This window comes from Xiphophorus couchianus, chromosome 18, assembly GCF_001444195.1.
Source record: "Xiphophorus couchianus chromosome 18, X_couchianus-1.0, whole genome shotgun sequence".
NCBI classification, from domain to species: Eukaryota; Metazoa; Chordata; class Actinopteri; order Cyprinodontiformes; family Poeciliidae; genus Xiphophorus; species Xiphophorus couchianus.
Genome location: NC_040245.1, coordinates 24,392,584 through 24,417,758, shown reverse-complemented (window position 1 = coordinate 24,417,758; position 25,175 = coordinate 24,392,584). Strand labels below are relative to the sequence as shown.

Below are 25,175 nucleotides of genomic sequence, written 5' to 3'. Positions count from 1 at the left end.
ACGGACTCCGATAATGCAGCTCGCTCTCTGGATACTAGGATTCAGGCTATGATGGATAGACTAAGAAGAGGTCATGGTTAAAATGATCTGTTGTGGAACTGAGCTGAAGCCTGCAATTTGTCACGCATGCCACTAGGACCAGACTGTGAGGCTCTTCCAATTCAACTTCTCTAATCAAGGATATGTGGCTGGTCATTTCCATTGAAAATCTTCCGTGTTCATATTTACACAGGTTCCAATAAGGTTGTCAACAAAAGTAATAGAGTTTACCTACACCACCATACAGACATTAAATGTATCATTTAAACTGAAAATGTTATGATAATAAAATACTTGTTTTGGCCTCTGGGTTAGCAGCCAAGCACGGAGCAAAACGTAGATAAACCATGGCTTCCAGACCAACGAAAAGAAAAAATATTGAAACTCTTTACCAGTGTGTGAGAGAAATGTATATCAACAAAATCGCTGCTGTCGGAATCGACCCGTATGAAACAGAGAATGAAAACATATTAGAAGATGGGTTCAAGCTGCCTCGATCTCTTACTATGACGTAGATCATTACTTAATGAACTGGAAGAGGGGCAGTGTTTAAACGGCTTTGTAAAGGGCGTACGAGCTCTTCCTGTGAATAGCAAGGTTATGGTGACTGGCAGAGTAAGTATGTAACATACATGTATGCTACATGTCCGTGTTAGCTAGATAGATAAAAGCTACCTCAGTTAAGCTAATTTTGCTAGCTCGGCAGTAAGTACGACGGTAAGCACTATTTATCATAGCATTACACAGAGGTGGGTAGAATACTCAAGAATTGTAATAATAATAGTGGTAATGTACTTATGTTGTTTATAAATTAGGCAGAAATAGGCAAGAGCTTCACTATATGGCTTGTTTATTGTTGTCAAAGCAACTCGTTAGCAGCTGCCTACATACAAAGTTCACAGAAGTGTGACATCACATGACATAAATTCATTACATAATTTGTAAAGAAAGAAAAAAAAAATTGTAGGTGAATTACATCACATGGCTGCATGTATTCCTGTGCTGTCATAGTCTGTGATGTCACATTCCGCCCTGTTACAGTTTATAAGACTCCTTTAGCTAAAATTCTCCCACATTCGATATCGGTTCTAGTGGTAGCAGATTCGAGTGTACGCCACCAAATGGGTTTCTCAATTGTACTGAGAAATGCGCTCCAGGTTATAGTGGACGACTCTGTGATTCCTGCAATCGAGGAGTTTATCCACTATATTCCAGGAGGAAAGTGGGAAGATCTGGCATCTGGATGTCCAGATCAAAGAATCAGAAAAAGGATAGCATATTTGTTGCACTACATGACACAGGTCTGTTCAGATGTGATTTTGGACATCAAGAACTGCCGGTACGACTACAAAGACTTGAAAGCCACAATGGGCAACATCATTTCTCAGGCTTTTGCTCGAGTCATGGACATCGAAGAGGACTTCCAGACAGAGAGTACGGAGATGTTTAACATGCTTTTCTTAAAACATGTAATATCGGCGGCCACATATCCATTGACCAAAGACAACCCCACACAGTGGCTCCAGGTGGGTGTAAGATTCAATTGTTTGATACAACACGTCACCATTATGATCCAGGAACTGCTAGCAATGAGGAGAAAAATCGAAAAGCTGAGAAAGTCAAATCTTTCCTCAGAGAAATTCTCAGGCATTCCAGAGGATGGAGTGTCTGAGAAAGACAGGAAAGACACAGTTCGGCTTTTCGTGAAGTTGTTGATGTCTAGAAGCATCAAGAAGGCAAAGATATGTTGCTTTCCTGATCACCTGGAAGCCACGAAAGAACGACTTGTGGGGAAAATCTGGGCGAGAGTTGAGAGACAGAAATTTCAGATTAAGGAGAAATGCATTCCTCATCTGTGCCAGAAAGTTTTCAAGAACATCACTGAAACTTTAGGCTGCTCCTCTGGAAGGACGCTGGCCCTTATCGAACATAATTTAGTCGACAATATAGTTGTGTCATGTTTTGAAAACGAACTGAAGAGGCACCAAAAAAAGAAAGACAATTCTTTCAGAAGGTTCTTTTCTTGTGCTTTTAAAACATTGAGACACACTTTCACTAAATAAGAGACCTTGAGAACACCAAGAGGAGCTTGTTCCTCTAAAAATAGCAATGAGAGTAGAAATAATTACACATGTCAAGGCTTTAGCGCTAAGAAGTCAGAGGTAAAATTTGCTACATCTTTGACATAAACCTATTAGAGACAATTTTAAACAAACACAGGAAAGACAAGAGAGTTAGATTCTTTGTTTCTCGCGAGGAGAACGGACAGAGATGTGCTTTCAGTTACAAATCTCCTACCGCTCTGAAAAACACATCTCCCGCTCCTCTGTTTTATTGATTTTAGGAACCCTATCACAGAGAGCACTGCAACTCAAAAAGGGTGGGGTCAAAGCATTTTAGTTGCAGTGCTAAATAACAATCACTAACTAAACACATGTTATCTACAATCTAAATCCTTCCTGCTCCAAGCACGGCGTCGAATGGGACACGTTGTATAGCTTCAAAGCAACTGCTTTGTATCACAAAGAACAAAGCAGAGTTTCCTCCAGGGTTGTAAAACTCAGCTTGGAACAACTAACACTTCCATTTCACAGGGAGTCCTGCTGAGAATATCTGTCACCTCCCTCTTCCAAGGAGGGATTAGGAAGAAATCAGAATAAATGTATTTCAAGGAAAGGCTCACACAGAGTGAAAGTTGTTCTTAGAAAGTTTACAGAGGAGCATGACGAGGTGATTGGCTGGACAGGTGAGATGAAGAGTCTTCCAGTTTGAATTTATGCCCAGGCTACATTTCGGCCTGCAAATACTCCTGCAGAGAGAAAGTGTCTTTTAGAAAGTTTATTTGACATATAATCTTTGACGCTCAGAGCCCGGCAGAAGACGTGGCTCATCCTCTCTGGTAACCTCCGTCAGAGAGGATGAGCCGCCGCGGAGAAGGATTAGAGACGTCTTTCCCCCAAAAATCAAATGAAAGAGGGTACCGGGACCGAGCTAAGGTCGGATGAGATAAAGAATACTTGAGAAGATGACCAGAGGAAAAGATAAGCGTGCCTGCAGAGAAGAATAGGTATAGACTGCTTGAGAATAGAAAGGGAAGAAATGGGCTGGATGAGCCTGCAATGGTGAGTAAAGGGAAAGGTAAATAGGTGCCTGCAGAATAATAGTACAAGAAAAACTGAGATGACGGAAATAGCAAAGGGACAATGATGCCTTCGAGGGTATATGGAAGGTGCATGTAGAGATGTCAGTAGGGCAGTGTTTCTCAATCCCAGTCCTCAGGCCCCTCTGCTCTGCATGTTGTTTCCCTTCTGCCACACACCTGGATTGAATGTGTGTGTGATTAACAGACTTCTGCAGTACTTTATGGCTGGAGAAGAGCTCATGCAATCATTTGGATCAGCTGTTCTGGAACAGAGGCACATCTAAAACATGCAGAGCATTGGGGGGCCTGAGGACTGGAATTGAGAAGCACTGAATTAGGGAAAGATAAGAATGCCTGCCAAGCCATTTAGAGGAACTGCAAAGGCATCAGGAGCCTGGCAGGGCTTTGATAGAGATGAAACTTCATAAAGCTTCATCTGACCATCACTGAGATCCTCTTGATCAGAGCGGAGAAAGTGGATCCAAGCAGCAGGAGCTTTCTAAATAAAAAAACAAGAGGAGGACGGAAACAGAAGGATGGCCAGGGATCTCTACAAAGAGATCCCTGGCCATCCTTCTGTTTCCGTCCTCCTCTTGTTTTTTTATTTAGAAAGCTCCTGCTGCTTTAATTGGAGATCTACCTTACTGTAGATTGTAAGGTCATGTGAGGTTGTGTAGAAATCGTCAGGCTTTATGAAGGATTGAACCCTGATGATTGGAGAAGAGGAAGATGAGGAAGATGAAGTGTCTTCCAGTTTGAATCTATGCCTCGGCTTCATTCAACTGTGTGAAAAATGTCAATTTAGTTAGAAATTGATTTCTTTAAAAATCCAAAGCTGTTTTTTATTGTCATTGTGAAGCTGTGTGAAGTATTCATTTTAAGATACAAAATTATTATTCTTTTCTCTAAATGGTGCTTTCACCTGCAAATAATTTAATTTTTTTTATGACAGGTGTTTGTTTTAAAACTGTTTTTTATGCATGTATTGCAGAAGATAAAACAATAGTGCATCAACATACTTTATAACTTAATACATAACTTAATAATTTAAGTTATTATTAACTTAAGTTAATAAGTTAAGTTAATATGTTAAGTTATGAAGTTAACTAATTAGCTAAATAAGTTATTATTGACTCATTAAGTTGATAAGTTAGTTTTAACTTAAGTTATTAAATTAAATTAATTAGTTAAGAACTTATTAATGTACATTATTAATAAATTAATAAGTTATTAATAACTTAATATTAAGTTATTAACTTAATGCCTTATGTTATTTATAACTTAATATTATTAAGTCACATATACTATTGAATATTATACACACACGCACACACACACACATATATAGGGGTGTGTGTGTGTACATACACATATATTTATATATATTTATGTATATATATATACAGTATATATATATATATATATATATATATATATATATATATATATAAAAGTGAGATGCTGCACACTGATCTACAGAAGCATCTTTTAAAAGAGCCACGTATCATTTTTCTTTTTGACATTTTCCCACAATTTTCTTTCATCGTTATTTACAAAATAGCTGCACACGAAAGCATAAATGTGTGCATTTTAGACTAAAACTGCAGAATAAAAACCTCAAATAAGCCAATTTTAACAATATAAATTTATTTTCAATGTGTTTTTTGTCCAGCCTCTCTGCTATAGATTGTGTTATTTTGTAATCAGGGTATTTTTGCACTTTTCACACTTCATAAAGCTTTTTGGACCAAACGATGCCCCCTTGTGCTGACTAATCACAGAAGCACATTTTATAGTCTAACAGGCTCACAGTGACGTTGATGAAAGGTGGAAAACATGTTATTTTAATTTGGTATATTTATCTGAGAAGAACCCCAGTTTAGTTTTAGAAAATCTAATTTCAGATGAGCAAAATCTAAATTGGGGGGTCCTTGTTAACCTCCACTGTCCACTCCCAGGCCAGTCCAACATCTTCCAAGCAAATAAATAAATAACAAATAAATAATGGTGGATTTGTGCACATTATGCATTCAACAAGTTTAGATGTTAACAAATGTAACGAAAGCCTGAAAATGATGTATAGGACTTAAAAATACAGGTATATCTCAATATATTACATTATAATAAAATAAGTTAAAACTATTTTAATAATTCAAATCAGATAGTAAAACTCACATGGAACTTTAACAGCAGTATTTTTGTTATTGTGGACAGCTCCCAAGAGCCTCTGGGGAAAAACAAAACAAAAATAAACCTCGATGTGATAGGTGTCATGCATGTTCTGGATTCATCTGTGTTGTTAATGCTCAGACTCTGGCTGCAATCGATGCCTCATGAATCTCTTGAATGGTCTTTGTCTCATTATCCTCTAAACGCTTTCGCTTTTGCCTGGACCCCTTTTTTTGACAAAGTTTTTCCTTCCACTAAATTTTCAGTTAGCACCCTTGGATACAGCAGATGGAAAACTGGTATTCCTTCCCCAGCTCCACCCTTCCATGTGCTGTGAACTGCCCTTAATATCTTTTTTGATCTTGTTTTCAAGAGAACAAGAGAAATACACGGGAAGGAATATAACATTTACATGTTAAATTGTTTATAGTGTTTATATTTCTTATTATTATGAATTGTAAAATACTGTATCATTGTGTTTTCTTTCTTTTTTGTATTACAATCCTTTGGTTTAGTTCAAATAAATTGTTATTTTCTGTCCTTGAAGAACAGTAAAAAAGTGCAACACTGCCATCAAGTGATAAAATTAAGGCACTGCAGAATGTCTCATTTCTAATGTGAATAACAGAGGTTGATCTACTTCAGTGCAATAATTTATTGTGAAACATCAATCAATGGAGTGGAATAATTACATAAATAGTTTAATTGGCATTTTTTTAGAAGCCGGAGCTCCATTCTTCTTATTTAATGTATTTAAACATGCACCATTTCGAAATATAGTTCCCACAAGTCTGAACCGGAAGTGATCCGCGCCATCTTAGCAAGCAAGCGCAGAGTAAAACCTAGATAAACCATGGCTTCCAGACCAACGGAAAAAAAAAAATACTGACACTCTTTACCAGTGTGTGAGAGAAATGTATATCAACAAAATCGCTGCTGTCGGAATCGACCCGTATGAAACAGAGAATGAAAACATTAGAAGATGGGTTCAAGCTGCCTCGATCTCTTACTATGACCTATTTCATTACTTAATGAACAGGAAGAGTGGCAGTGTTTAAACTGCTTTGTAAAGGACGTACGAGCTCTTCCTGTGAATAGCAAGGTTATGGTGACTGGCAGACTGGACTGGTACATGTCCGTGTTGTTAGCTTGTAGATAAAAGCTACCTCAGCTAAGCTAATTTTGCTAGCTCGGCAGTAAGTACGACGGTAAGCACTATATATCTTAGCATTACACAGAGGTGGGTAGTGTACTCAATAATTGTAATAATAATAGTTGTAATGTACTTACGTTGTTTATAAATTAGGTAGGAACAGACAAGAGCTCTGCTTATGGCTTGTTTATTGCTGTCATAGGAACTTCTTAGCAGCTGCCTAGTTACAAAGCTCACAGAAGTGTGACACATGACAACCATAGCTGTGTCTGCATCATTCCAAAGCATAATTTGTAAAAGAAAGAAAAAAAAAAAATTGTAGGTGAATTACATCACATGGCTGCATGTATTCCTGTGCTGACCCGTCATAGTTTGTGATGTCACATTCCGCCCTGTTACTTTTTATAAGACTCCTTTAGCTAAAATTCTCCCACATTCGATATCGGTTCTAGTGGTAGCAGATTCGAGTGTACACCAGCAAGATGGGTTTCTCAATTGTACTGAGAAATGCGCTCCAGGTTATAGTGGACGACTCTGATTCCTGCAATCGAGGAGTTTATCCACTATATTCCAGAAGGAAAGTGGGAAGATCTGGCATCTGGATGTCCAGATCAAAGAATCAGAAAAAGGATAGCATATTTGTTGCACTACATGACACAGGTCTGTTCAGATGTGATTTTGGACATCAAGAACTGCCGGTATGAATACAAAGACTTGAAAGCCACAATGGGCAACATCATTTCTCAGGCTTTTGCTCGAGTCATGGACATCGAAGAGGACTTCCAGACAGAGAGTACTGAGATGTTTAACATGCTTTTCTTAAAACATGTAATATCGGCGGCCACATCTCCATTGACCAAAGACAACCCCACACAGTGGCTCCAGGTGGGTGTAAGATTCAATTGTTTGATACAACAAGTCACCATTATGATCCAGGAACTTCTAGCGATGAGGAGAAAAATTATAAAGCTGAGAAAGTCAAATCTTTCCTCAGAGAAATTCTCAGGCATTCCAGAGGATGGAGTGTCTGAGAAAGACAGGAAAGACACAGATCGGCTTTTCGTGAAGTTGTTGATGTCTAGAAGCATCAAGAAGGCAAAGATATGTTGCTTTCCTGATCACCTGGAAGCCACGAAAGAACGACTTGTGGGAAAATCTGGGCGAGAGTTGAGAGACAGAAATTTCAGATTAAGGAGAAATGCATTCCTCATCTGTGCCAGAAAGTTTTCAAGAACATCACTGAAACTTTAGGCTGCTCCTCTGGAAGGACGCTGGCCCTTATCGAACATAATTTAGTCGACAATATAGTTGTGTCATGTTTTGAAAACGAACTGAAGAGGCACCAAAAAAAGAAAGACAATTTTTTCAGAAGGTTCTTTTCTCGTGCTATTAAAACATTGACACACACTTTCACTAAATAAGAGACCTTGAGAACACCAAGAGGAGCTTGTTCCTCTAAAAATAGCAATGAGAGTAGAAATAATTACACATGTCAAGGCTTTAGCGCTAAGAAGTCAAAGGTAAAATTTGCTACATCTTTGACATAAATGTATTTCAAGGAAAGGCTCACACAGAGTGAAAGTTGCTATTAGAAAGTTTACGGAGGAGCATGATGAGGTGATTGGCTGGACAGGTGAGATGAAGAGTCTTCCAGTTTGAATTTATGCCCAGGCTACATTTCGGCCTGCAAATACTCCTGCAGAGAGAAAGTGTCTTTTAGAAAGTTTATTTGACAGATAATCTTTGACGCTCGGACCCTGGCAGAAGACGTGGCTCATCCTCTCTGGTAACCTCCGTCAGAGAGGATGAGCCGCCGCAGAGAAGGATTAGAGACGTCTTTCCCCCAAAAATCAAATGAAAGAGGGTACCGGGACCGAACTAAGGTCGGATGAGATAAAGAATACTTGAGAAGATGACCAGAGGAAAAGACAAGCGTACCTGTAGAGAAGAATAGGTATAGACTACTTGAGAATAGAAAGGAAATAAATGGGCTGGATGAGCCTGCAATGGTGAGTAAAGGGAAAGGTAAATAGGTGCCTGCAGAATAATAGTACAAGAAAAACTGAGATGACGGAAATAGCAAAGGGACAGTGATGCCTTCGAGGGTATATGGAAGGTGCATGTAGAGATGTCAGTAGGGCAGTGTTTCTCAATCCCAGTCCTCAGGCCCCTCTGCTCTGCATGTTGTTTCCCTTCTGCCACACACCTGGATTGAATGTGTGTGTGATTAACAGACTTCTGCAGTACTTTATGGCTGGAGAAGAGCTCATGCAATCATTTGGATCAGCTGTTCTGGAACAGAGGCACATCTAAAACATGCAGAGCATTGGGGGGCCTGAGGACTGGAATTGAGAAGCACTGAATTAGGGAAAGATAAGAATGCCTGCCAAGCCATTTAGAGGAACTGCAAAGGCATCAGGAGCCTGGCAGGGCTTTGGTAGAGATGAAACTTCATCTTCAACTTTCATCTTCATCCATCACTGAGATCCTCCTGATCAGAGCGTAGAAAGTGGATCCGAGCAGCAGGATCTTTCTAAATAAGAAAACAAGAGGAGGACGGAAACAGAAGGAAGGCCAGGGATCTCTACAAAGAGGCATCATGACCTTACTGTAGATTGTAAGGTCATGTGAGGTTGTGTAGAAATCGCCGGGCTTTATGAAGGATTGACCCTGATGATTGGAGAAGAGGAAGATGAGGAAGATGAAGAGTCTTCCAGTTTGAATCTATGCCTCGGCTTCATTCAACTTAAGTTAATAGCTTAACTTAAGTTATTATGTTAAGTTATGAAGTTAACTTATTAGCTAAATACATTATTATTGGCTCATTAAGTTGATACGTTAGTTTTAACTTAAGTTATTAAATTAAGTTAATTAGTTAAGAACTTATTAATGTAAATTATTAACAAATTAATAAGTTATTAATCACTTAATATTAAGTGAATAATAACTTAAGGTATTAAGTTATTAACTTAAAGGTATTAAGTTATTAACTTAATATCTTAAGTTATTTATAACATTATTAATTAAGTCACATATACACATATACTATATATAGGCTATATATATATAATATTTAATATTGTATGTGACTTAATTAGTAATATTAAGTTATTAATAACTTATTAATTTATTAATTATTTACATTAATCTAGAGAAACATTTGTAGGAGTTTGTTTTAAGTCGATGGAGTTTGTTTGACAATCCTCTTTAGGATGGTTGCAGTTATCTCAACTACTGTTCAATGTTTTTATACCACACTTCTTCCTTCCACTCAGCTTTCTATGAACACGCTTGGATACAGCGCTCTATTCTTTAGGAATGCCCACATAGATAAAGATGGAGGAACTGGCCTGTGTTTCAGTGAATATATTTCAGATGTATAAAAACGTTTTATAAGTGAGGGAATCAAGTGAATTTATTTGAATTGCGAGGGTATAAAGGTGACACACTCAGTAAAAGAGATGAGACTTTGACAGAAGGCAGTGTGTCCTATAACGTTAAAACAAGAAGTAAAGGATTTAAATAAAACTTCTGACCTCTCCACAATTTAGTAGCAATTATTAAATATTATTGACTAATGGTTTAATGATAAAGCAACAGGTTTGGAACTGATGTCAAAGACATTTTTTTAATTCCAGTATCAATCTTTATATTCAAGACACAAAACATAATATTTCAGTATATTAACTACAGCTTTTGTCACACATTAGTTTACTACTTCTCAACTTCATATCGATTGCCATATTTACAGTTGAAAGGGAAAAACAAATGACGCAATTTAGTCTCTCCAATTAAGTTTGCGTTGTGTTTTTTTTAATAATCAGTACAACCTAAATTAATTAATTTCCACCATAACACCTGTGACCTCCTGTTTTGTAGCCTCTGGCATAGATCTAGTCATTCTTGCTTGTCCCTGCATGCCCGTTCCACCCCCTCCCTCGCCCACACACAGACACACACACCCCACACCTCCTCAGCCTCCACCCTCCGCCTTCAATATCATTGGACAAAAGGTAAATTGGCAGTTTGAAGATGATGTAAGGATGTCACCTCTTGATACACACAAACACAAAAACAAGTTTCAGGGTTTCCCAAGTGTGTGTTATGCTTCTGCAGATGTTCAAAAAACACATCTGATCTGAACAACAGGTGTGGTTCATTTGCCATGTTCCTAATGGTCACACAAACAAGTCACACCGACATGGTTCCTCCAGAAGTTAAAAGATTTATTTTCCCTGGGAAAATAAGCTATGTCATACAAACACATATGCTTTATATTTTCTAAGACCACAATGAAGCCTAAAATTTGTAGTTTAATTCTAAAAAATGTCTGTTTAGAATTAGAGACGATTAAAGATTACGTTGATGTTTTATTTAATCTTTAAGTTCATTTAGTTAATTGAATTATAATACCAAGAGATCTTTAAATTAAAATTTATTTAATAAATTTTTTTTGCGATGATCATCAAATCTGTTTTGTTTTCCTTCTTTATGAGACTTTACAAGGCCTTCACTAAAATTGTCAGAACATAATTACTACAAAACTTTGGACTTTGGTGAGTGAAATTCACCCTATAAGATAAGATCACTTACTTGGACACTGAATAAAATTATATATATATATATACACTGCTCAAAAAAATAAAGGGAACACTTAAACAACACAATATAACTCCAAGTAAATCAAACTTCTGTGAAATCAAACTGTCCACTTAGGAAGCAACACTGATTGACAATCAATTTCACCTGCTGTTGTGCAAATGGAATAGACAACAGGTGGAAATCATTGGCAATTAGCAAGACACACTCAATAAAGGAGTGGTTCTGCAGTTGGGACCACAGACCACTTCTCAGTACCTATGCTGTCTGGCTGATGGTTTGGTCAGTTTTGAATGTTGGTGGTGCTTTCACACTCGTGGTAGCATGAGACGGACTCCACAAGTGGCTCAGGTAGTGCAGCTCATCCAGGATGGCACATCAATGCGAGCTATGGCAAGAAGGTTTGCTGCGTCTGTCAGCGTAGTGTCCAGAGGCTGGAGGCGCTACCAGGAGACAGGCCAGTACACCAGGAGACGTGGAGGAGGCCGTAGGAGGGCAACAACCCAGCAGCAGGACCGCTACCTCCGCCTTTGTGCAAGAAGGAACAGGAGGAGCACTGCCAGAGCCCTGCAAAATGACCTCCAGCAGGCCACAAATGTGCATGTGTCTGCACAAACGGTTAGAAACCGACTCCATGAGGATGGTATGAGGGCCCGACATCCACAGATGGGGGTTGTGCTCACAGCCCAACACCATGCAGGACGCTTGGCATTTGCCAGAGAACACCAGGATTGGCAAATTCGCCACTGGCGCCTTGTGCTCTTCACAGATGAAAGCAGGTTCACACTGAGCACATGTGACAGACGTGACAGAGTCTGGAGACGCCGTGGAGAGCGGTCTGCTGCCTACAACATCCTTCAGCATGACCGGTTTGGCAGTGGGTCAGTAATGGTGTGGGGTGGCATTTCTTTGGAGGGCCGCACAGCCCTCCATGTGCTCACCAGAGGTAGCCTGACTGCCATTAGGTACCGAGATGAGATCCTCAGACCCCTTGTGAGACCCCTTGTGAGACCATATGCTGGTGCGGTTGGCCCTGGGTTCCTCCTAATGCAGGACAATGCTAGACCTCATGTGGCTGGAGTGTGTCAGCAGTTCCTGCAAGATGAAGGCATTGAAGCTATGGACTGGCCAGCCCGTTCCCCAGACCTGAATCCGATTGAGCACATCTGGGACATCATGTCTCGCTCCATCCACCAACGTCACGTTGCACCACAGACTGTCCAGGAGTTGGCGGATGCTTTAGTCCAGGTCTGGGAGGAGATCCCTCAGGAGACCATCCGCCACCATCAGGAGCATGCCCAGGCGTTGTAGGGAGGTCATACAGGCACGTGGAGGCCACACACAATACTGAGCCTCATTTTGACTTGTTTTAAGGACATTACATTAAAGTTGGATCAGCGTGTAGTGTTATTTCACTTTTATTTTGTGTGTGGCTCCAAATCCAGGCCTCCATTGGTTAATAAATTTGATTTCCATTGATGATTTTTGTGTGATTTTGTTGTCAGCACATTCAACTTTGTACAGAACAAAGTATTCAATGAGAATATTTCTTTCATTCAGATCTAGGATGTGTTATTTGAGTGTTCCCTTTATTATTTTGAGCAGTGTATATACTCTCTCTATATATGTATATATATAACAATGCGTGCTTTCACATGTAGGAAGAATGCATGTTTCTTTTTTTTTCCTGCCCTGTTTAGTACACTGGAATAAATTCAGTAAGAAGATCAGGTTGAGTTACATAGCTTTAGATTTATGTCATCATATAGTTTATTTATTTATAAAAAACTTAATGATAAATGATGGAAGTTCACGGCACAATCCATCAGCGAGCCCAGGCGGTCTGACGGTTATTAGCCGAATCGATCAGAAAGCAGGACGGACCCCGATCAGAGAGAGTGGCTACAAGAAGTCTGTAGAGCAAATTTTCATCAGAGCAGAGGGAGCTTCTGCATAGAGCAGCTTGAGGTAGAATGATGTTATTTCTGGGTCCTAAACTTGTTGTCTTAAGAATTCTGTCATTCAGACCACAGAATGTAGAAACTTGTCCACAACATTAGTGGCACCTCAATGAAGATTACGATATATACCACACTAGTACTGCAGATGCATAGGGAGGACATAATGATGTTTACATGAGGCAATATATCAAGAAAAAAGTTTTTAAAAATGGTAATTTAAGAAGTTACTCAAGTAAGAATAAAAAGGCATTCTGTAATAATGCTACTTAAGAACTGATTAAAACACCTGAATTGATTATTTTCACAGTGATCTCATCAGAAAGACAAAAATATGTATAAAGCTTCATACAAAGTCTGGCATTTTTAAGAGTAAAATGAAAAATGTTATACAAATAAATATTAACAAAATACAAATACAGAAACAAAATACAGATGAAACACATTTTGATTTCTGTTTTTTTTCTAATATTAAATTAGTAAAGTTAATACTAATTGTAGTTATGTTATTTCACTGTTGGCAGTTAAATTAAGTGGGAAAAGCCTGAAGATGGCAAAAAAAAGTGTAATTAAGTGATCTGGATAATGGCACTTGTATGTGATGAATTAAGAAAAAAACTCATATTTAAGGTATGTTTGTGGTGTCACAGTCCCAGCTCAAATAACAAAATATAATTTAATCTCTGCATTTTAGTTTTAATGATGCAAATTGGTAAGATAAATGCTCTTAGGCAAATAAGAGATGCAGCATGCAGTCATGAAGGGTCCTTCACTTAATCTTTCAAGACTTCCATTAACATTTTATTTAAATTAGACAGAAAAATAATAATAATAAAAAAAAACAATTCTCTGGCTAGGGAATAAAAAGAAGAATGAATAAATTAACTAATAACACAGTGTGATTCAAACCTAAGTGACATGTTTTTCTGTTCCATGTAGAAATTACAACCCACCTAGTACAGTCCTGTTTATGTCTTGGCCTTGAAACCCCCAGGACCATACTGTTAGATCCTGCGTTCTGACATTTGTTTCTTCTATATTTCTTAGTTTCTTTTGATTAGATGAGTCTTGGTTCTGTTTTACTTTAGTGCAGTCCTTTAGTGATTCTAGTTTATGATGTTTATTTCTTGTATCTAGTTATTCTTTGTTGCTCTAGTTTATTATGTTTCTTAGGTCTAGTTATTCTCTAGTGTTAGATATATTTTCTAGTTTCCTGTGTATTCTCTCGCACTCTGTGCCACTTTCTCTCTCTCCTCGGTTTGCTTTCTGCTCTCTCCCCTCACACCTGCAACCCATTAGCTCATCAGCCCAGGTCTTTGTTCAGCATTCAACCTCCCAGTACTTAATTCTTACTCATTCTCAGTCACTCCTCGCCGGTTCCTCTCGTCTACTCCTGTTATTTTTTTCCCTTCCTGCCCCTTCCTCCTGGATTCATTTTTTTTATTACACAATGTTATGTCTCAAGCCTGCTGCTTTTGGGTCCATCCGCAAACACACAACATGGCAGACTGATGGGGTTAAGAACGTGGACTCAGTGATAAATCGAGAGATTCAACGTTTGGCTCAGTTCTCTTTTTACCACTACAGATCGGTACAGAACCAGTCTGCCCATCAATCTCTTGCTCCACTTTCCTTGATTTGTGAACAAGTCTAACAATTTCAACATATCTGACAAAATATTTAAACATGTTTTTAATACGTGAACTTGATTCGATACAAAATACTTTGAATTGGATTGGGTCAAGTGCATGTGGTTCCTATAATTCATAGAGCAGACAAAACACAGAACTACTAATCTAGCAAGACTCTATATGTTATAGGATAGGTGCTAATAAAAAGAATCAAAACACAATTGGCATATAGTGATATTTCTTACAAGATGTTTAAACAAAATCAGTTTATATTGGAGCACAATATGATTGTAATGAAACCTTCATCATACAAAATTTATTCAATAACACAAAAGAAACACTTTGTGTTTCTGTGCTCCTTGCCTTATTTTTTATGTTGTTTGTTCTGTTGTTTCTCAGAGTTTCACTGTTTCATTATTCATTCCCCTGTGCTCTCTGAGACAGCTCTGTGTCTTTTTCTCTCTGTCTGTATTGATATTTATCTGCTCTACTGAAGTCTATTGCTGTCACAGAAGTAAATAAGTTTCTAAACAACATCACGATATGACATAAAAATTACACTGTGAAAACAGATGCTGTGAAAACACAATTATCTTGTAAAACATATTACATTGTGCAAATGTGATGATTATGCTGTATAAACCATAATTATTATGTTGTGTAAGTGTAATAATTTCATACACATGATGGCAGTAGCGTGCTTTTAGCATAATGAAGGCCTGTACAATGATAAATTTACATGAGTTAATCAGGTTTTACTAACTGAACTGAATCATCCAACAGCTGCATTTACATTAAAACATGGGATAAATGTAAGTTTAACTTTCTCCCCTGAGAGCACATGTTCATTTGAGCCTTGAATCTTGCCTTGAAGTAAAGGACCCGATGTCTGCCAGCGCTCGGCAGTCTGTCTTACGGCATGTCTTCATTTTGTGCCACTCAGGGACGTATTAAGATGGCAGGCACACCTACATGCCAGAGGCAACACAACAGGCTGCATGTAATATTTTGTTTGCTTCATGCTCTGAGGTGCTCTGTTGTGTAGCCTGAAGTGTTTATGTTGGTAATAATGATTTGTGAAACATCCCAATCGCTTGCATGTTACACCACAATTTAATATAATAAAAGCCTGAGGTGTATTGTGAATGAAATGAAAGTACATTAAATTGTGTAATCAATTAAAGTAAATTTTTAACAAGAACATAGGTAGTCCTTTCTGGTATTTGTTTTTGTGCTGTTTGGACAAAATAACTTTCCTGCAGGGATCAAAAAGCGTCATCTTGAATCTTACAGCTTTTCTCGATTGCTTTGACCTACTTAACGTACCTGGGATTCCACTCAGTTGTCATCATTACTATTTCAGCAGAGAATAAGACACCTCGTGGAAATGTGATAAGAATTTCTCATTGGTTTGGCACATTTTCCTCACCCTTTGCCAAACCGTTCACGCAGATTTCATTCAAACAGTCCACATTCCCTTACCTGCTCCTAACGATTAGAAGCTGTCTAGATCATTATGAAACCACTGAAGCACCAGTTTGACACTCTAGTCACACAAATCTTCACCTGTACAATCTATTTGCAGACCTTAAAAAGTGTTGTTCTTTATCAGTAAGGATCCAGACTGAGTACCAATAGCGGGAATTTTTTTTTACTGCAACAGATTTTTTTAAAAAATCCTATACTCTCTGATTTTATTTTGGTTCACATTTACAGAATCTTTTGTAATATTTACAGTTTTTCCGTTTTCAGTCAGCTTGAAAAAAAAATGTCATGCAATCAAAAAAATTTGCATCAAAGCATTTCTGATACTGGATCCAATTCTTTGCAAGAAGCATAATTTGACACTGCCTATGTGGAAAGATATAGTTTTTTCTATTTGCTTTGATGCAGCTGTGAAAGCAGTCAAGAAAAACTGTAAGCAAAAATTTTGTCGCGCCTTTCGATTTGATTACAGCAATCGAGTCTACCGACGTCACACGTTGACAATTTGTTCGTTTGGCTGTGCAAAAGTTCAGATTACGTGATCGTATGTTGTAGAAATGCTGGGTGGTGGAAAGCAAAATGTGGTTCAGTGGTAGTAGTTTAACAGGGTGCACATATATGCAACTAGGTTATTGAAGCTCACATATTTTACATTTCCCCTCAAAACCTTTTTATTTTTTCAGCTGTATTGTACTAAGTGTATTCTACAACATAATTATTTTATTAATTAATTGCTTCAATGCATTTCTCTGATCAAAATGAAAAAAAACTCGTAACTGTTAGTTCAACCTACCACAATATTAAGTCATAAGCTCATCACGGTAGGAAGTTTTAATTTCTTCCAAAAAACTTCTAATCCTTTTGGACATGCATCAGTTGTTTCCATACTATTCTCTCCCGTTTTATAACATTATAACTTAAGTATGTTGTTTCTAAACAGTGATGTCAGGACTATCATTTTGATGACATTGACATAAATACTTGCATTTCTCTGAAAGATCTATCCATTTTAAACAAGCGATTTGCTCTTTGTTCTAATTATTATGGTGGAAAAAAAAAAACATTAGCTGTTGTACAGTCAAGAGAGAAATGAACTGAAGGAACTGAGAAAAACTGGAACAGAAGTATGACAATTTTTCTATCGAGTGCATCAATCTTTTTAATTCAACCTGTTTTATACGCTACGCTGTTGTTGTACGTATACTTATGTTGTAGAAGTCACTTTAAATTTTGGAAAGTGATGCTTCCAGGATTCAAATCTTCTAAAATGTTGGAAATAGTCTCTCTGTTTGTGCACTTAAAAGACAAAAAGTGGATCTAATGGAGTTTAACAGTCCCAGTGACACTTGTCTACTGTGTGCCTCATCGCATCAGTGCAGGCTGAATTAACCTTACTCAAGCATAACTCTGCGTTATGACAGAGCTCATATCCTTCTCCCTGATGTTTCGGCGCCCGTTCCACCTCTTTGTTTTTGTCGTTGCCTCCTGTGAAACCGGGGATTATTTTCCACGGAACACAAGCCAAAAGGGAAATTAAATCTTTCTGAGAGATTGATGCTGATGAAGGAAATGTTATATATGCCAAAGGGCAGAATCTCTTACATGACACTAGAGGCTGGACAGTTAATCTCTTCTTTATGAGGGCTGCGAAGACACAGAACTCTGGAGGCTTTTTGAATCAGGCTGTAACGTTCCTCTCAACTCGTTAAGTCGGCTTTTGTGCTTCTCCGTTCATCGTTTAGCGTCTGTTTTTGTACAACCCTTTGTGCTATCATTTGAAGAAGTTTTGATATAGTAGGATGAAGCTATTTTGGATGGGGGTCATTCCTACAAGGAGAACCCGGTTTGTGCTTTTGAGTTTTGTTTTGAATCTGTTATTTCCTTGCAACTCCAGCCCAGACCTGAGCCTGCAATGTCGAATGATACCCAATACTATGCCTGTGCTGGAGAAAAAGGGGGACATCATTTTGGGGGGCCTCTTTTCCCTTCATGACATGGTGGAGGAGCAAAGTTTGCCTTTCACCTCCCACCCTCCTAAAAGTAAATGCACCAGGTAAGACTTGTAATTGGTTGCTATGTGTGTGGAAAAAAAACCCCAGTTATCACCCTGTTCAGAAAGTTTCTTCATGCAGCGTTCTATCAACACTTTCTCAAACCAGATTCAATTTCCGAACTTTCCGCTGGATGCAAACTATGATCTTTGCAATCGAAGAGATCAACAAGGAGGGGAAGCTTCTTCCAAACATCACAGTCGGATACAAGATCTATGATTCATGCAGCACACCGCATCAGGCTTTGAAGGCTGCCATGGAGCTAATGGGGGGTGAGAAGAGCTCAGAGGTTGGAGAAAAGACTCAGAGGAATAGCACTTGCAATGAAAGCGTGCCGCTGGTGATAGGAGACGGAGGCTCCACTCAGTCTCTCGTTGTGGCTCGTTTCCTTGGCGTCTTCACCGTGCCACAAGTAAATGCATATTTGTACTGTGACTTTGAAAACAATTTATATTCAATGTTTGTTTTTTTTTTTATAATTTTTATTTATTATTCCCCTTCAACCACAAGGTTTCTTGTATACTTTTTTTGTATTTTATGTGAAGGACCAACAGAAAAAGATAGAATAGAGACTTTTTGAAATGCTTTACAAATAAGAATCTGAAAACGGCAACATGCAAATGCAGCAACCGACAATTTTCTTGTCCCTTTTCGAGAGAAATGTTTGTGATGATTCCATCATGTTTCATTGTGTGTCTCGGGGCCATTAGCAGTTTCAGTTTTCTAGCAAACAAGGGGTTTTTGGTTCAAGCAGTCATGTTTGTTTCGGTGTATCCCGGGAACAAAAAAAAAAGATACAAGTTTGTCACATGGCCAAATGTGAAAAAAATTCTATAGCTGGTTTTGTGCAGCAAAGCACTGTGCCAATGTCATTTTCAGATGTTGGATTGACAAGTTTTTCTTTAGATTGGCAAAACTTGGTATTGTTTCATAATCGAACCCTGTTTTAAAAAGCTCCACCACCACCACTGTATCAGTTGGCCTTTGTGAATATGTTTGCTCTAATTTTCACAAAGCAACTTCTGAGGCCTTCATAGAACAAGAGTCATATTTACACTGAGATTTACTGAATGTTTAACTAACAGAGGTTGTTTATTGCTGTAGATTTAATATGGGGGGATGACTTTAAAGTGGGTTTAGTACAAATACATGATACACTTTTTATTTATTTGTTAAAAATGACAAAAAGGTTAAATCAGTTTACTTCTATTCCATACTTTTAACTATAATATGCACTACCTTTAATACCTCTCCATTCCTAATTATAACTCCCCATTTATTCAAAGATGTGATCATTTTACAGATCAGCTATTTCTCCAGCTGTGCCTGTCTGAGTGACAAAAAGCAGTTTCCTGCCTTCCTAAGGACCATGCCGAGTGACTTCTTCCAGGTCAGAGAGTTTAACAAAGAAACATTGAGCAGAAACAGAAAAGTGTCCACGCCTGTTACATAATGAAGTGATACATTCTCTCATTTAAGCATTCCTGTATCCCCAGGTAGACGCTCTGGTTCAGCTCGTTAAACATTTTGGCTGGACGTGGGTTGGTGTGATTGCGGGTGATGATGCCTACGGTCGTGGCGGGGCAAACATTTTCGCTAATGAGGTGGGTCGATCAGTTATGAATACTTGTATGAATATTTTGTTTTGCGAGCTAACGTTAAAATATAGCTCACTATGGATCTTGTGGTTTTTTTTATTTCTCTCAGGTCACAAATTTGGGTGTTTGTATTGCCTTTCATAGGATTATCCCTAAGAACAGACAGCAGACGGAAATATTATCCATCATTTCCGTCATCCGCCTGTCTGGGGCAAAGGTGATTCTCGTATTTGCTGTGGAACAAGATGCGGCGGCGTTGTTTGACGAAGTACAAAGGTCTGATACTTTAGTTTTAGACGCTGCTGGAAACCAATCATACACAGAGAACACGCTTTCAGTGCTTTTGTCTCCATCCCTGTTACATACAGAAGCGAGCTCACTGGGATACAGTGGTTAGCCAGTGAAGCTTGGAGCACAGCAGCTGTACTTTCCACCCCCGAGAAGTACCACCACATCCTCCAGGGTACGGTTGGCTTTGCCATTCAGCAGGCAAACATTCCGGGATTGCGAGACTTTCTGCTTCGCTTGAATCCGTCGAGATCGGATGCCCAGATGGATCCCTTCCTTGTGTCCTTCTGGGAAGAGGTGTTTCAGTGCAGCCTGGGTGTTCAAACTGCAAGTCGGGAAAAGGAAGGTGAAAGTAAGCCTCCATGCTCTGGAAAGGAAGACCTTGGGAATGTGACAAATATCTATTCAGATGTATCACAGCTGAGGATTTCCTACAACGTCTATAAAGCGGTGTATGCTGTCGCCTATGCTCTTAAGGCAATGAAAAGCTGTGTGAAAGGAGAAGGACCTTTTTTTCAGAGGTCCTGTGCAGATCCAGATGTTATTCAGCCTTGGCAGGTACAATTGCATGTTTAAGTTACTCACTGCAGTTTAAGACGTCCCCATTCACTTCTTCTGCTAACACACACGCACGCACCTTCTTTGTTTAGCTACTTCATTACCTAAAGCAAGTGCAGTACTTGAATTCATTTGCAAGTGAAATTAAATTCGACGAGAATGGCGACCCTGCAGCCATGTACGATCTCGTTAACTGGCAGATGAATCCAAATGGGAAAATTGAGTTCATCAACATTGGCAAATTTGATGGCATGACCGGAGACGTTAAACAAAAACTTTACATCCATGAAGACATCATTTTGTGGAATGGCAACCGAACCAGGGTAAAAAAATAAAATAAAAGAAAATAAAATAGCCAAAATATATGTGGGATTTGTAAACTGTTTTATCAGAAACAAAGTTTATCTTAGGTTTGCTTTTTTTTGCCTGCAGGTTCCCTCATCAGTATGTAGCACTATTTGTCCTCCAGGCACACGGAAGGCGATGAGACCGAGCTTTCCTGTTTGCTGCTATGACTGTGTGGCTTGTACAGCGGGGAAGATCAGCAATCTCTCTGGTGAGGCAAAATTATTCAGCAGGCCCATTGTGGTAAATAATTGTACATATTGTACAGGTGCATCTAAAATGTATTTATTAGTTCATTTGAAAAGTAAAATTCGTTTAGCAGATTATCCTTACCCCGGTCTTAGGGGGAGGGTTAGTAAATGGTCACACAGCGAGGAAAGGGGGTGGTGCAGGTTGGCCCATCAAACCGTTATTTTCCAAAACCACACCAAAAAAAAGAAGTTAATCAAAGTGCACACTGCTGGACCGCACACAGAGTTAAAAGCTTGTGAGGTCCAAATGACCATGTCTCTTAAGACTGCGTGAGGGCTGCATACTGTGTGATATATCTCAACAGTTTAGTTTCTAATAATTTTGACAGTGAAGGCTTACAGCGAATGAAAACCCCGAGTTCTGTTTCTCAGAGAGCTAAATTTATTTTCAAATTCCCGCCCAAGTATCAAGGACCACATTCCTGTGTCAAGGACTATGCGAGACACAGTGTTCCCGTCCCTGAGTCAGGTTTTAACACCCTTTCATGCCAATGAGAAACTTTGCACATGAGACGTTTCCAGTAAGCCAAGCATCAGATTTTTCTAAGGATTTGTCCAGCCTTCCTGTGTGGGAGAACAGGTTGGGATTATATTCTTTTGAGCCAAAACCGCTAACTTCTCCACTCTACCACACTCGAAATCTCTTTGATGATCTGGCCTGAGGTTTGACTACTGATGTCAAGACCAGTCTCAAGGTATATGTTGCAATAAAACCCCCAGAAACCTCCTTCCACGAGCCACATTTTTAGAAATCCACCCTGACTGTCTGACATTGACTGCAAGGTCAGGGTATTTTTCCTTTTGAAGGCCTTTTGCATGGCGTCCTCCCAACAAACTGAGAGCTCGACAAAGTATGCATTGTCAGGACTCAATCTGGTGACTCCTCCACTGCGTACATCTATAAATCTCCCTCAAGCTCTACATTGCCTTATAAGCCTTTTTTTTTTTCTTCTACACTTTTCTTCTTTTACTCAGCTGCCCTTTGCATACAGCATCCTTTGAACAGCCAGGTTTGTTAGATATGACCTTTAATATTTGACCCTTCTTGTTGAGAGTGTTATTGTGTATAGGGCAACTGTCAAGACCTCTGTCTTCCCCAGGATTCGGCAGGGATGGCATAACATTTCTAGAGTAAAACAGTTTTTTTATGTAAAATACAAATTTTCTGAGAAGTTTTTGCTTTTCCTTAAATCAAGTGAAGTCAAATCTATTTGTATAGCACATTTCAGCAACAAGGCAGTTCATGGTTGCTTGTGAACCATAACAAATTGGAACATTGACCAACATATTTGATTGGTGATTTTAGTGATATCAACATCGATACTTGACAAAATGCGTTGTCTGTTATTGATCTTCAAAATGGTTGACTATGATGTGTTTTTGTTGTCATGATGTCAAGCATTTTGAACTGCCTTGTTGCTGAAAAGTGCTATACTAATGAACGCGATGATTTATTGGTCGATCATTCAAACGTCATACAGTCATCAGTTATGAAACAGGCGATAAGCATTGCATTTTGTCAAATGATATCATCAAAGTCATAAAGCAAGTCCTCATCAAATATGTTGATCATTGTTCCAGTCAAAGGAATAATAACTTACATTAAGAAGGAAAAAAAACATTGAAAAAATATATTATTGAATATGCACTTGTTGAAATAAGTTGCTAAAAGCAATTGATATTTGAATGATATTCTGATTTACTGAGACCTGCATAAAGGTGTCATGAAAAAGCTTTGGGTACCATAGCTAAGTCATTTTTATCTCTCCTTTAGACGCCATAGAGTGTGCACAGTGCCCACCGGAGTTCTGGTCCAATGCTGAAAGGACCGCGTGCATCCCCAAACGGGTGGAGTTCCTCTCCTTTAGAGACACCATGGGCATCACCCTGGTTGCCATTTCTTTCATCGGCTCGTTCAGCACTTGCATTGTGGTCCTGATATTTTTCTGCAATAGAACCACACCCATTGTCAGAGCTAACAACTCGACGCTGAGCTTCCTGTTGCTCCTATCCTTGACTCTATGCTTCTTGTGTTCTCTGACCTTTATTGGCCAGCCATCCAAGTGGTCCTGCATGCTGCGCCACACAGCGTTTGGGATCAGCTTTGTGCTCTGTATCTCCTGCATCCTAGGGAAGACATTAGTGGTGCTGGTAGCCTTCAATGCAAAACTTCCAGGCAGCAATGTCATTAAATGGTTTGGACCCTCACAGCAAAAAGCAATCATCGCTATTTGTACCGTAACCCAGGTAAGGCTTTGCTGGGGTTTTTTTTGTTTGTTTTTTAAAAAAAATAAATAATCTGGAAAGAACTCTCAAAATATTTGAGTAAGACATCTGTGTTTTTTTTTTTTTTTTTTTGCAGGTCCTTATTTGTACTGTGTGGCTGCTCATTGCGCCCCCTGCTCCACGCCAACTGATTCCACGTGAGGAAGACTTTATCATTCTCTTATGTGACGAAGGCTCATACATTGCATTCGCTTTGGTGCTGAGCTACATCGGGCTCCTGGCGGTCCTCTGTCTTTTCTTGGCCTTCCTGGCCAGGAAGCTTCCCGACAGCTTCAACGAGGCTAGACTCATCACTTTCAGTATGCTGATATTCTGTGCTGTTTGGATAGCATTTATTCCCGCCTACATCAGCTCTCCGGGGAAGTACGCAACAGTCACAGAAGTGTTTGCAATCCTGGCCTCCAGTTATGGACTGCTGGGTTGCATCTTTGCCCCAAAGTGTTACATGATCCTGCTCAGGCCAGAAAAGAACACAAGGAAACACTTGATGTCCAAAGCTCCCTCTAGCAAATTTTAGATTTTAAACATCTCGTTTCATCTCCTAGCCCTAAAAAAAAAAGAAAAGAAAGAAAGTGCTTGTGGATATATTTTGCCACCAGATGGTAGCAGTGAGCTATTAAGATCAATTTAAGCTCTGGCTTAGAAAAATAAAACCAGGAATTTCCCTCCTTCTGTCTCACACCTTTCTTCCTACACACTCCCTACCGCTGCTGCCACCCACACTAACACCGTCGCAAGACTTCAGAAACAAAACAATGTCACACAAAGGAGACGAGATTAACCTCCACCTCCCGCCACCGTGAATGTAAATATGAAAGACGTCTCAGAGCTGAATCGTACTAGGATTTGGCAGTCGTGTCATTTGCTCAGCTCACAAAACAGAGAATGATGAGGCCCAAGGTTTCTGAGGTGACTCTGTGCAGAAATCCCAGCGTTCGCTGGTTAATTGAATCCTGATTCTCTAGAGGCTTTCGCATGAAAACATCCCGCCTGGCTATTAACATACCAAATTGTGTGACATTTTGCTTCTTTTCCCAGCTTCATTAGCAATGCTTATCCTGGACTGATGGATCGGTTGTTGTTTCCCCAGGTATATTAATGTGGCTGAATATGACAGACAGAGAGCATTACTGGTGTTCAAGGAATAGACAGGAAAAAAGGTACAAGAAGATTTTTTTTGGAATTGACACTGACTCATATCAAAACTTCATTTAGAGGAGTCTGTTCACTTTTTGTCAAAAAATAATAATTTAGGAGCTTTGGATGAATCTTTGTTCATAGTGCGCCGTCTGCAATGATTAGAAATGCTTATGAATGTAGCAATATTTGTTTGAATCTTTGCTTAATCTAGAAAACTCAAACAACTCAAACAGCCAGGAGCCCGATGTAGCTCAGCACCAAATGATGGTTAAATAATCAATGGAGTTTGAATGAGAAAATGCTGGGTAATTTCCACAACGAGATGAAAGGAGTGTGAGGTTGTGAATGCACAGAAAATACATTTTCTTTTTCAGACGTTATTAAGAAGGGAAGACGTGTGAAGATGATGATATGGGAGATGTAATAAGAGAATGGCTGGCTGTCGTGTACTCAAGCCTTATTTGTTAAGATATCTGGGATTG

General features: G+C 39.0%; 1 protein-coding gene across 1 annotated transcript; it reads left to right on the top strand.

Annotated features, from left to right (window-relative positions):
• The first annotated feature begins 1,331 nt into the window (after positions 1–1,331).
• LOC114162027 (extracellular calcium-sensing receptor-like) lies at positions 1,332–24,144 on the top strand. Its single transcript, XM_028045773.1, has 11 exons — positions 1,332–1,483; positions 18,071–18,229; positions 18,336–18,639; positions 19,531–19,617; positions 19,724–19,831; positions 19,935–20,101; positions 20,194–20,671; positions 20,764–20,994; positions 21,104–21,227; positions 23,042–23,514; positions 23,630–24,144. The coding sequence occupies exons 1-11, from the start codon at positions 1,332–1,334 to the stop codon at positions 24,068–24,070; spliced, it is 2,724 nt and encodes a 907-aa protein (XP_027901574.1). The 3' UTR covers positions 24,071–24,144.
• Positions 24,145–25,175: the final 1,031 nt, after the last annotated feature.

Excerpts from the sequence above, each read along its gene's own strand:
- LOC114162027 (XM_028045773.1), top strand. The coding sequence starts at position 1,332 with ATGACACAGGTCTGTTCAGATGTGATTTTGGACATCAAGAACTGCCGG. Across the intron at positions 1,484-18,070 it reads CAGACAGAGAGTACGGAGAT|CCCAGACCTGAGCCTGCAAT; the intron begins GTTTAACATGCT and ends TTGCAACTCCAG. Across the intron at positions 20,102-20,193 it reads TTGTTTGACGAAGTACAAAG|AAGCGAGCTCACTGGGATAC; the intron begins GTCTGATACTTT and ends TGTTACATACAG.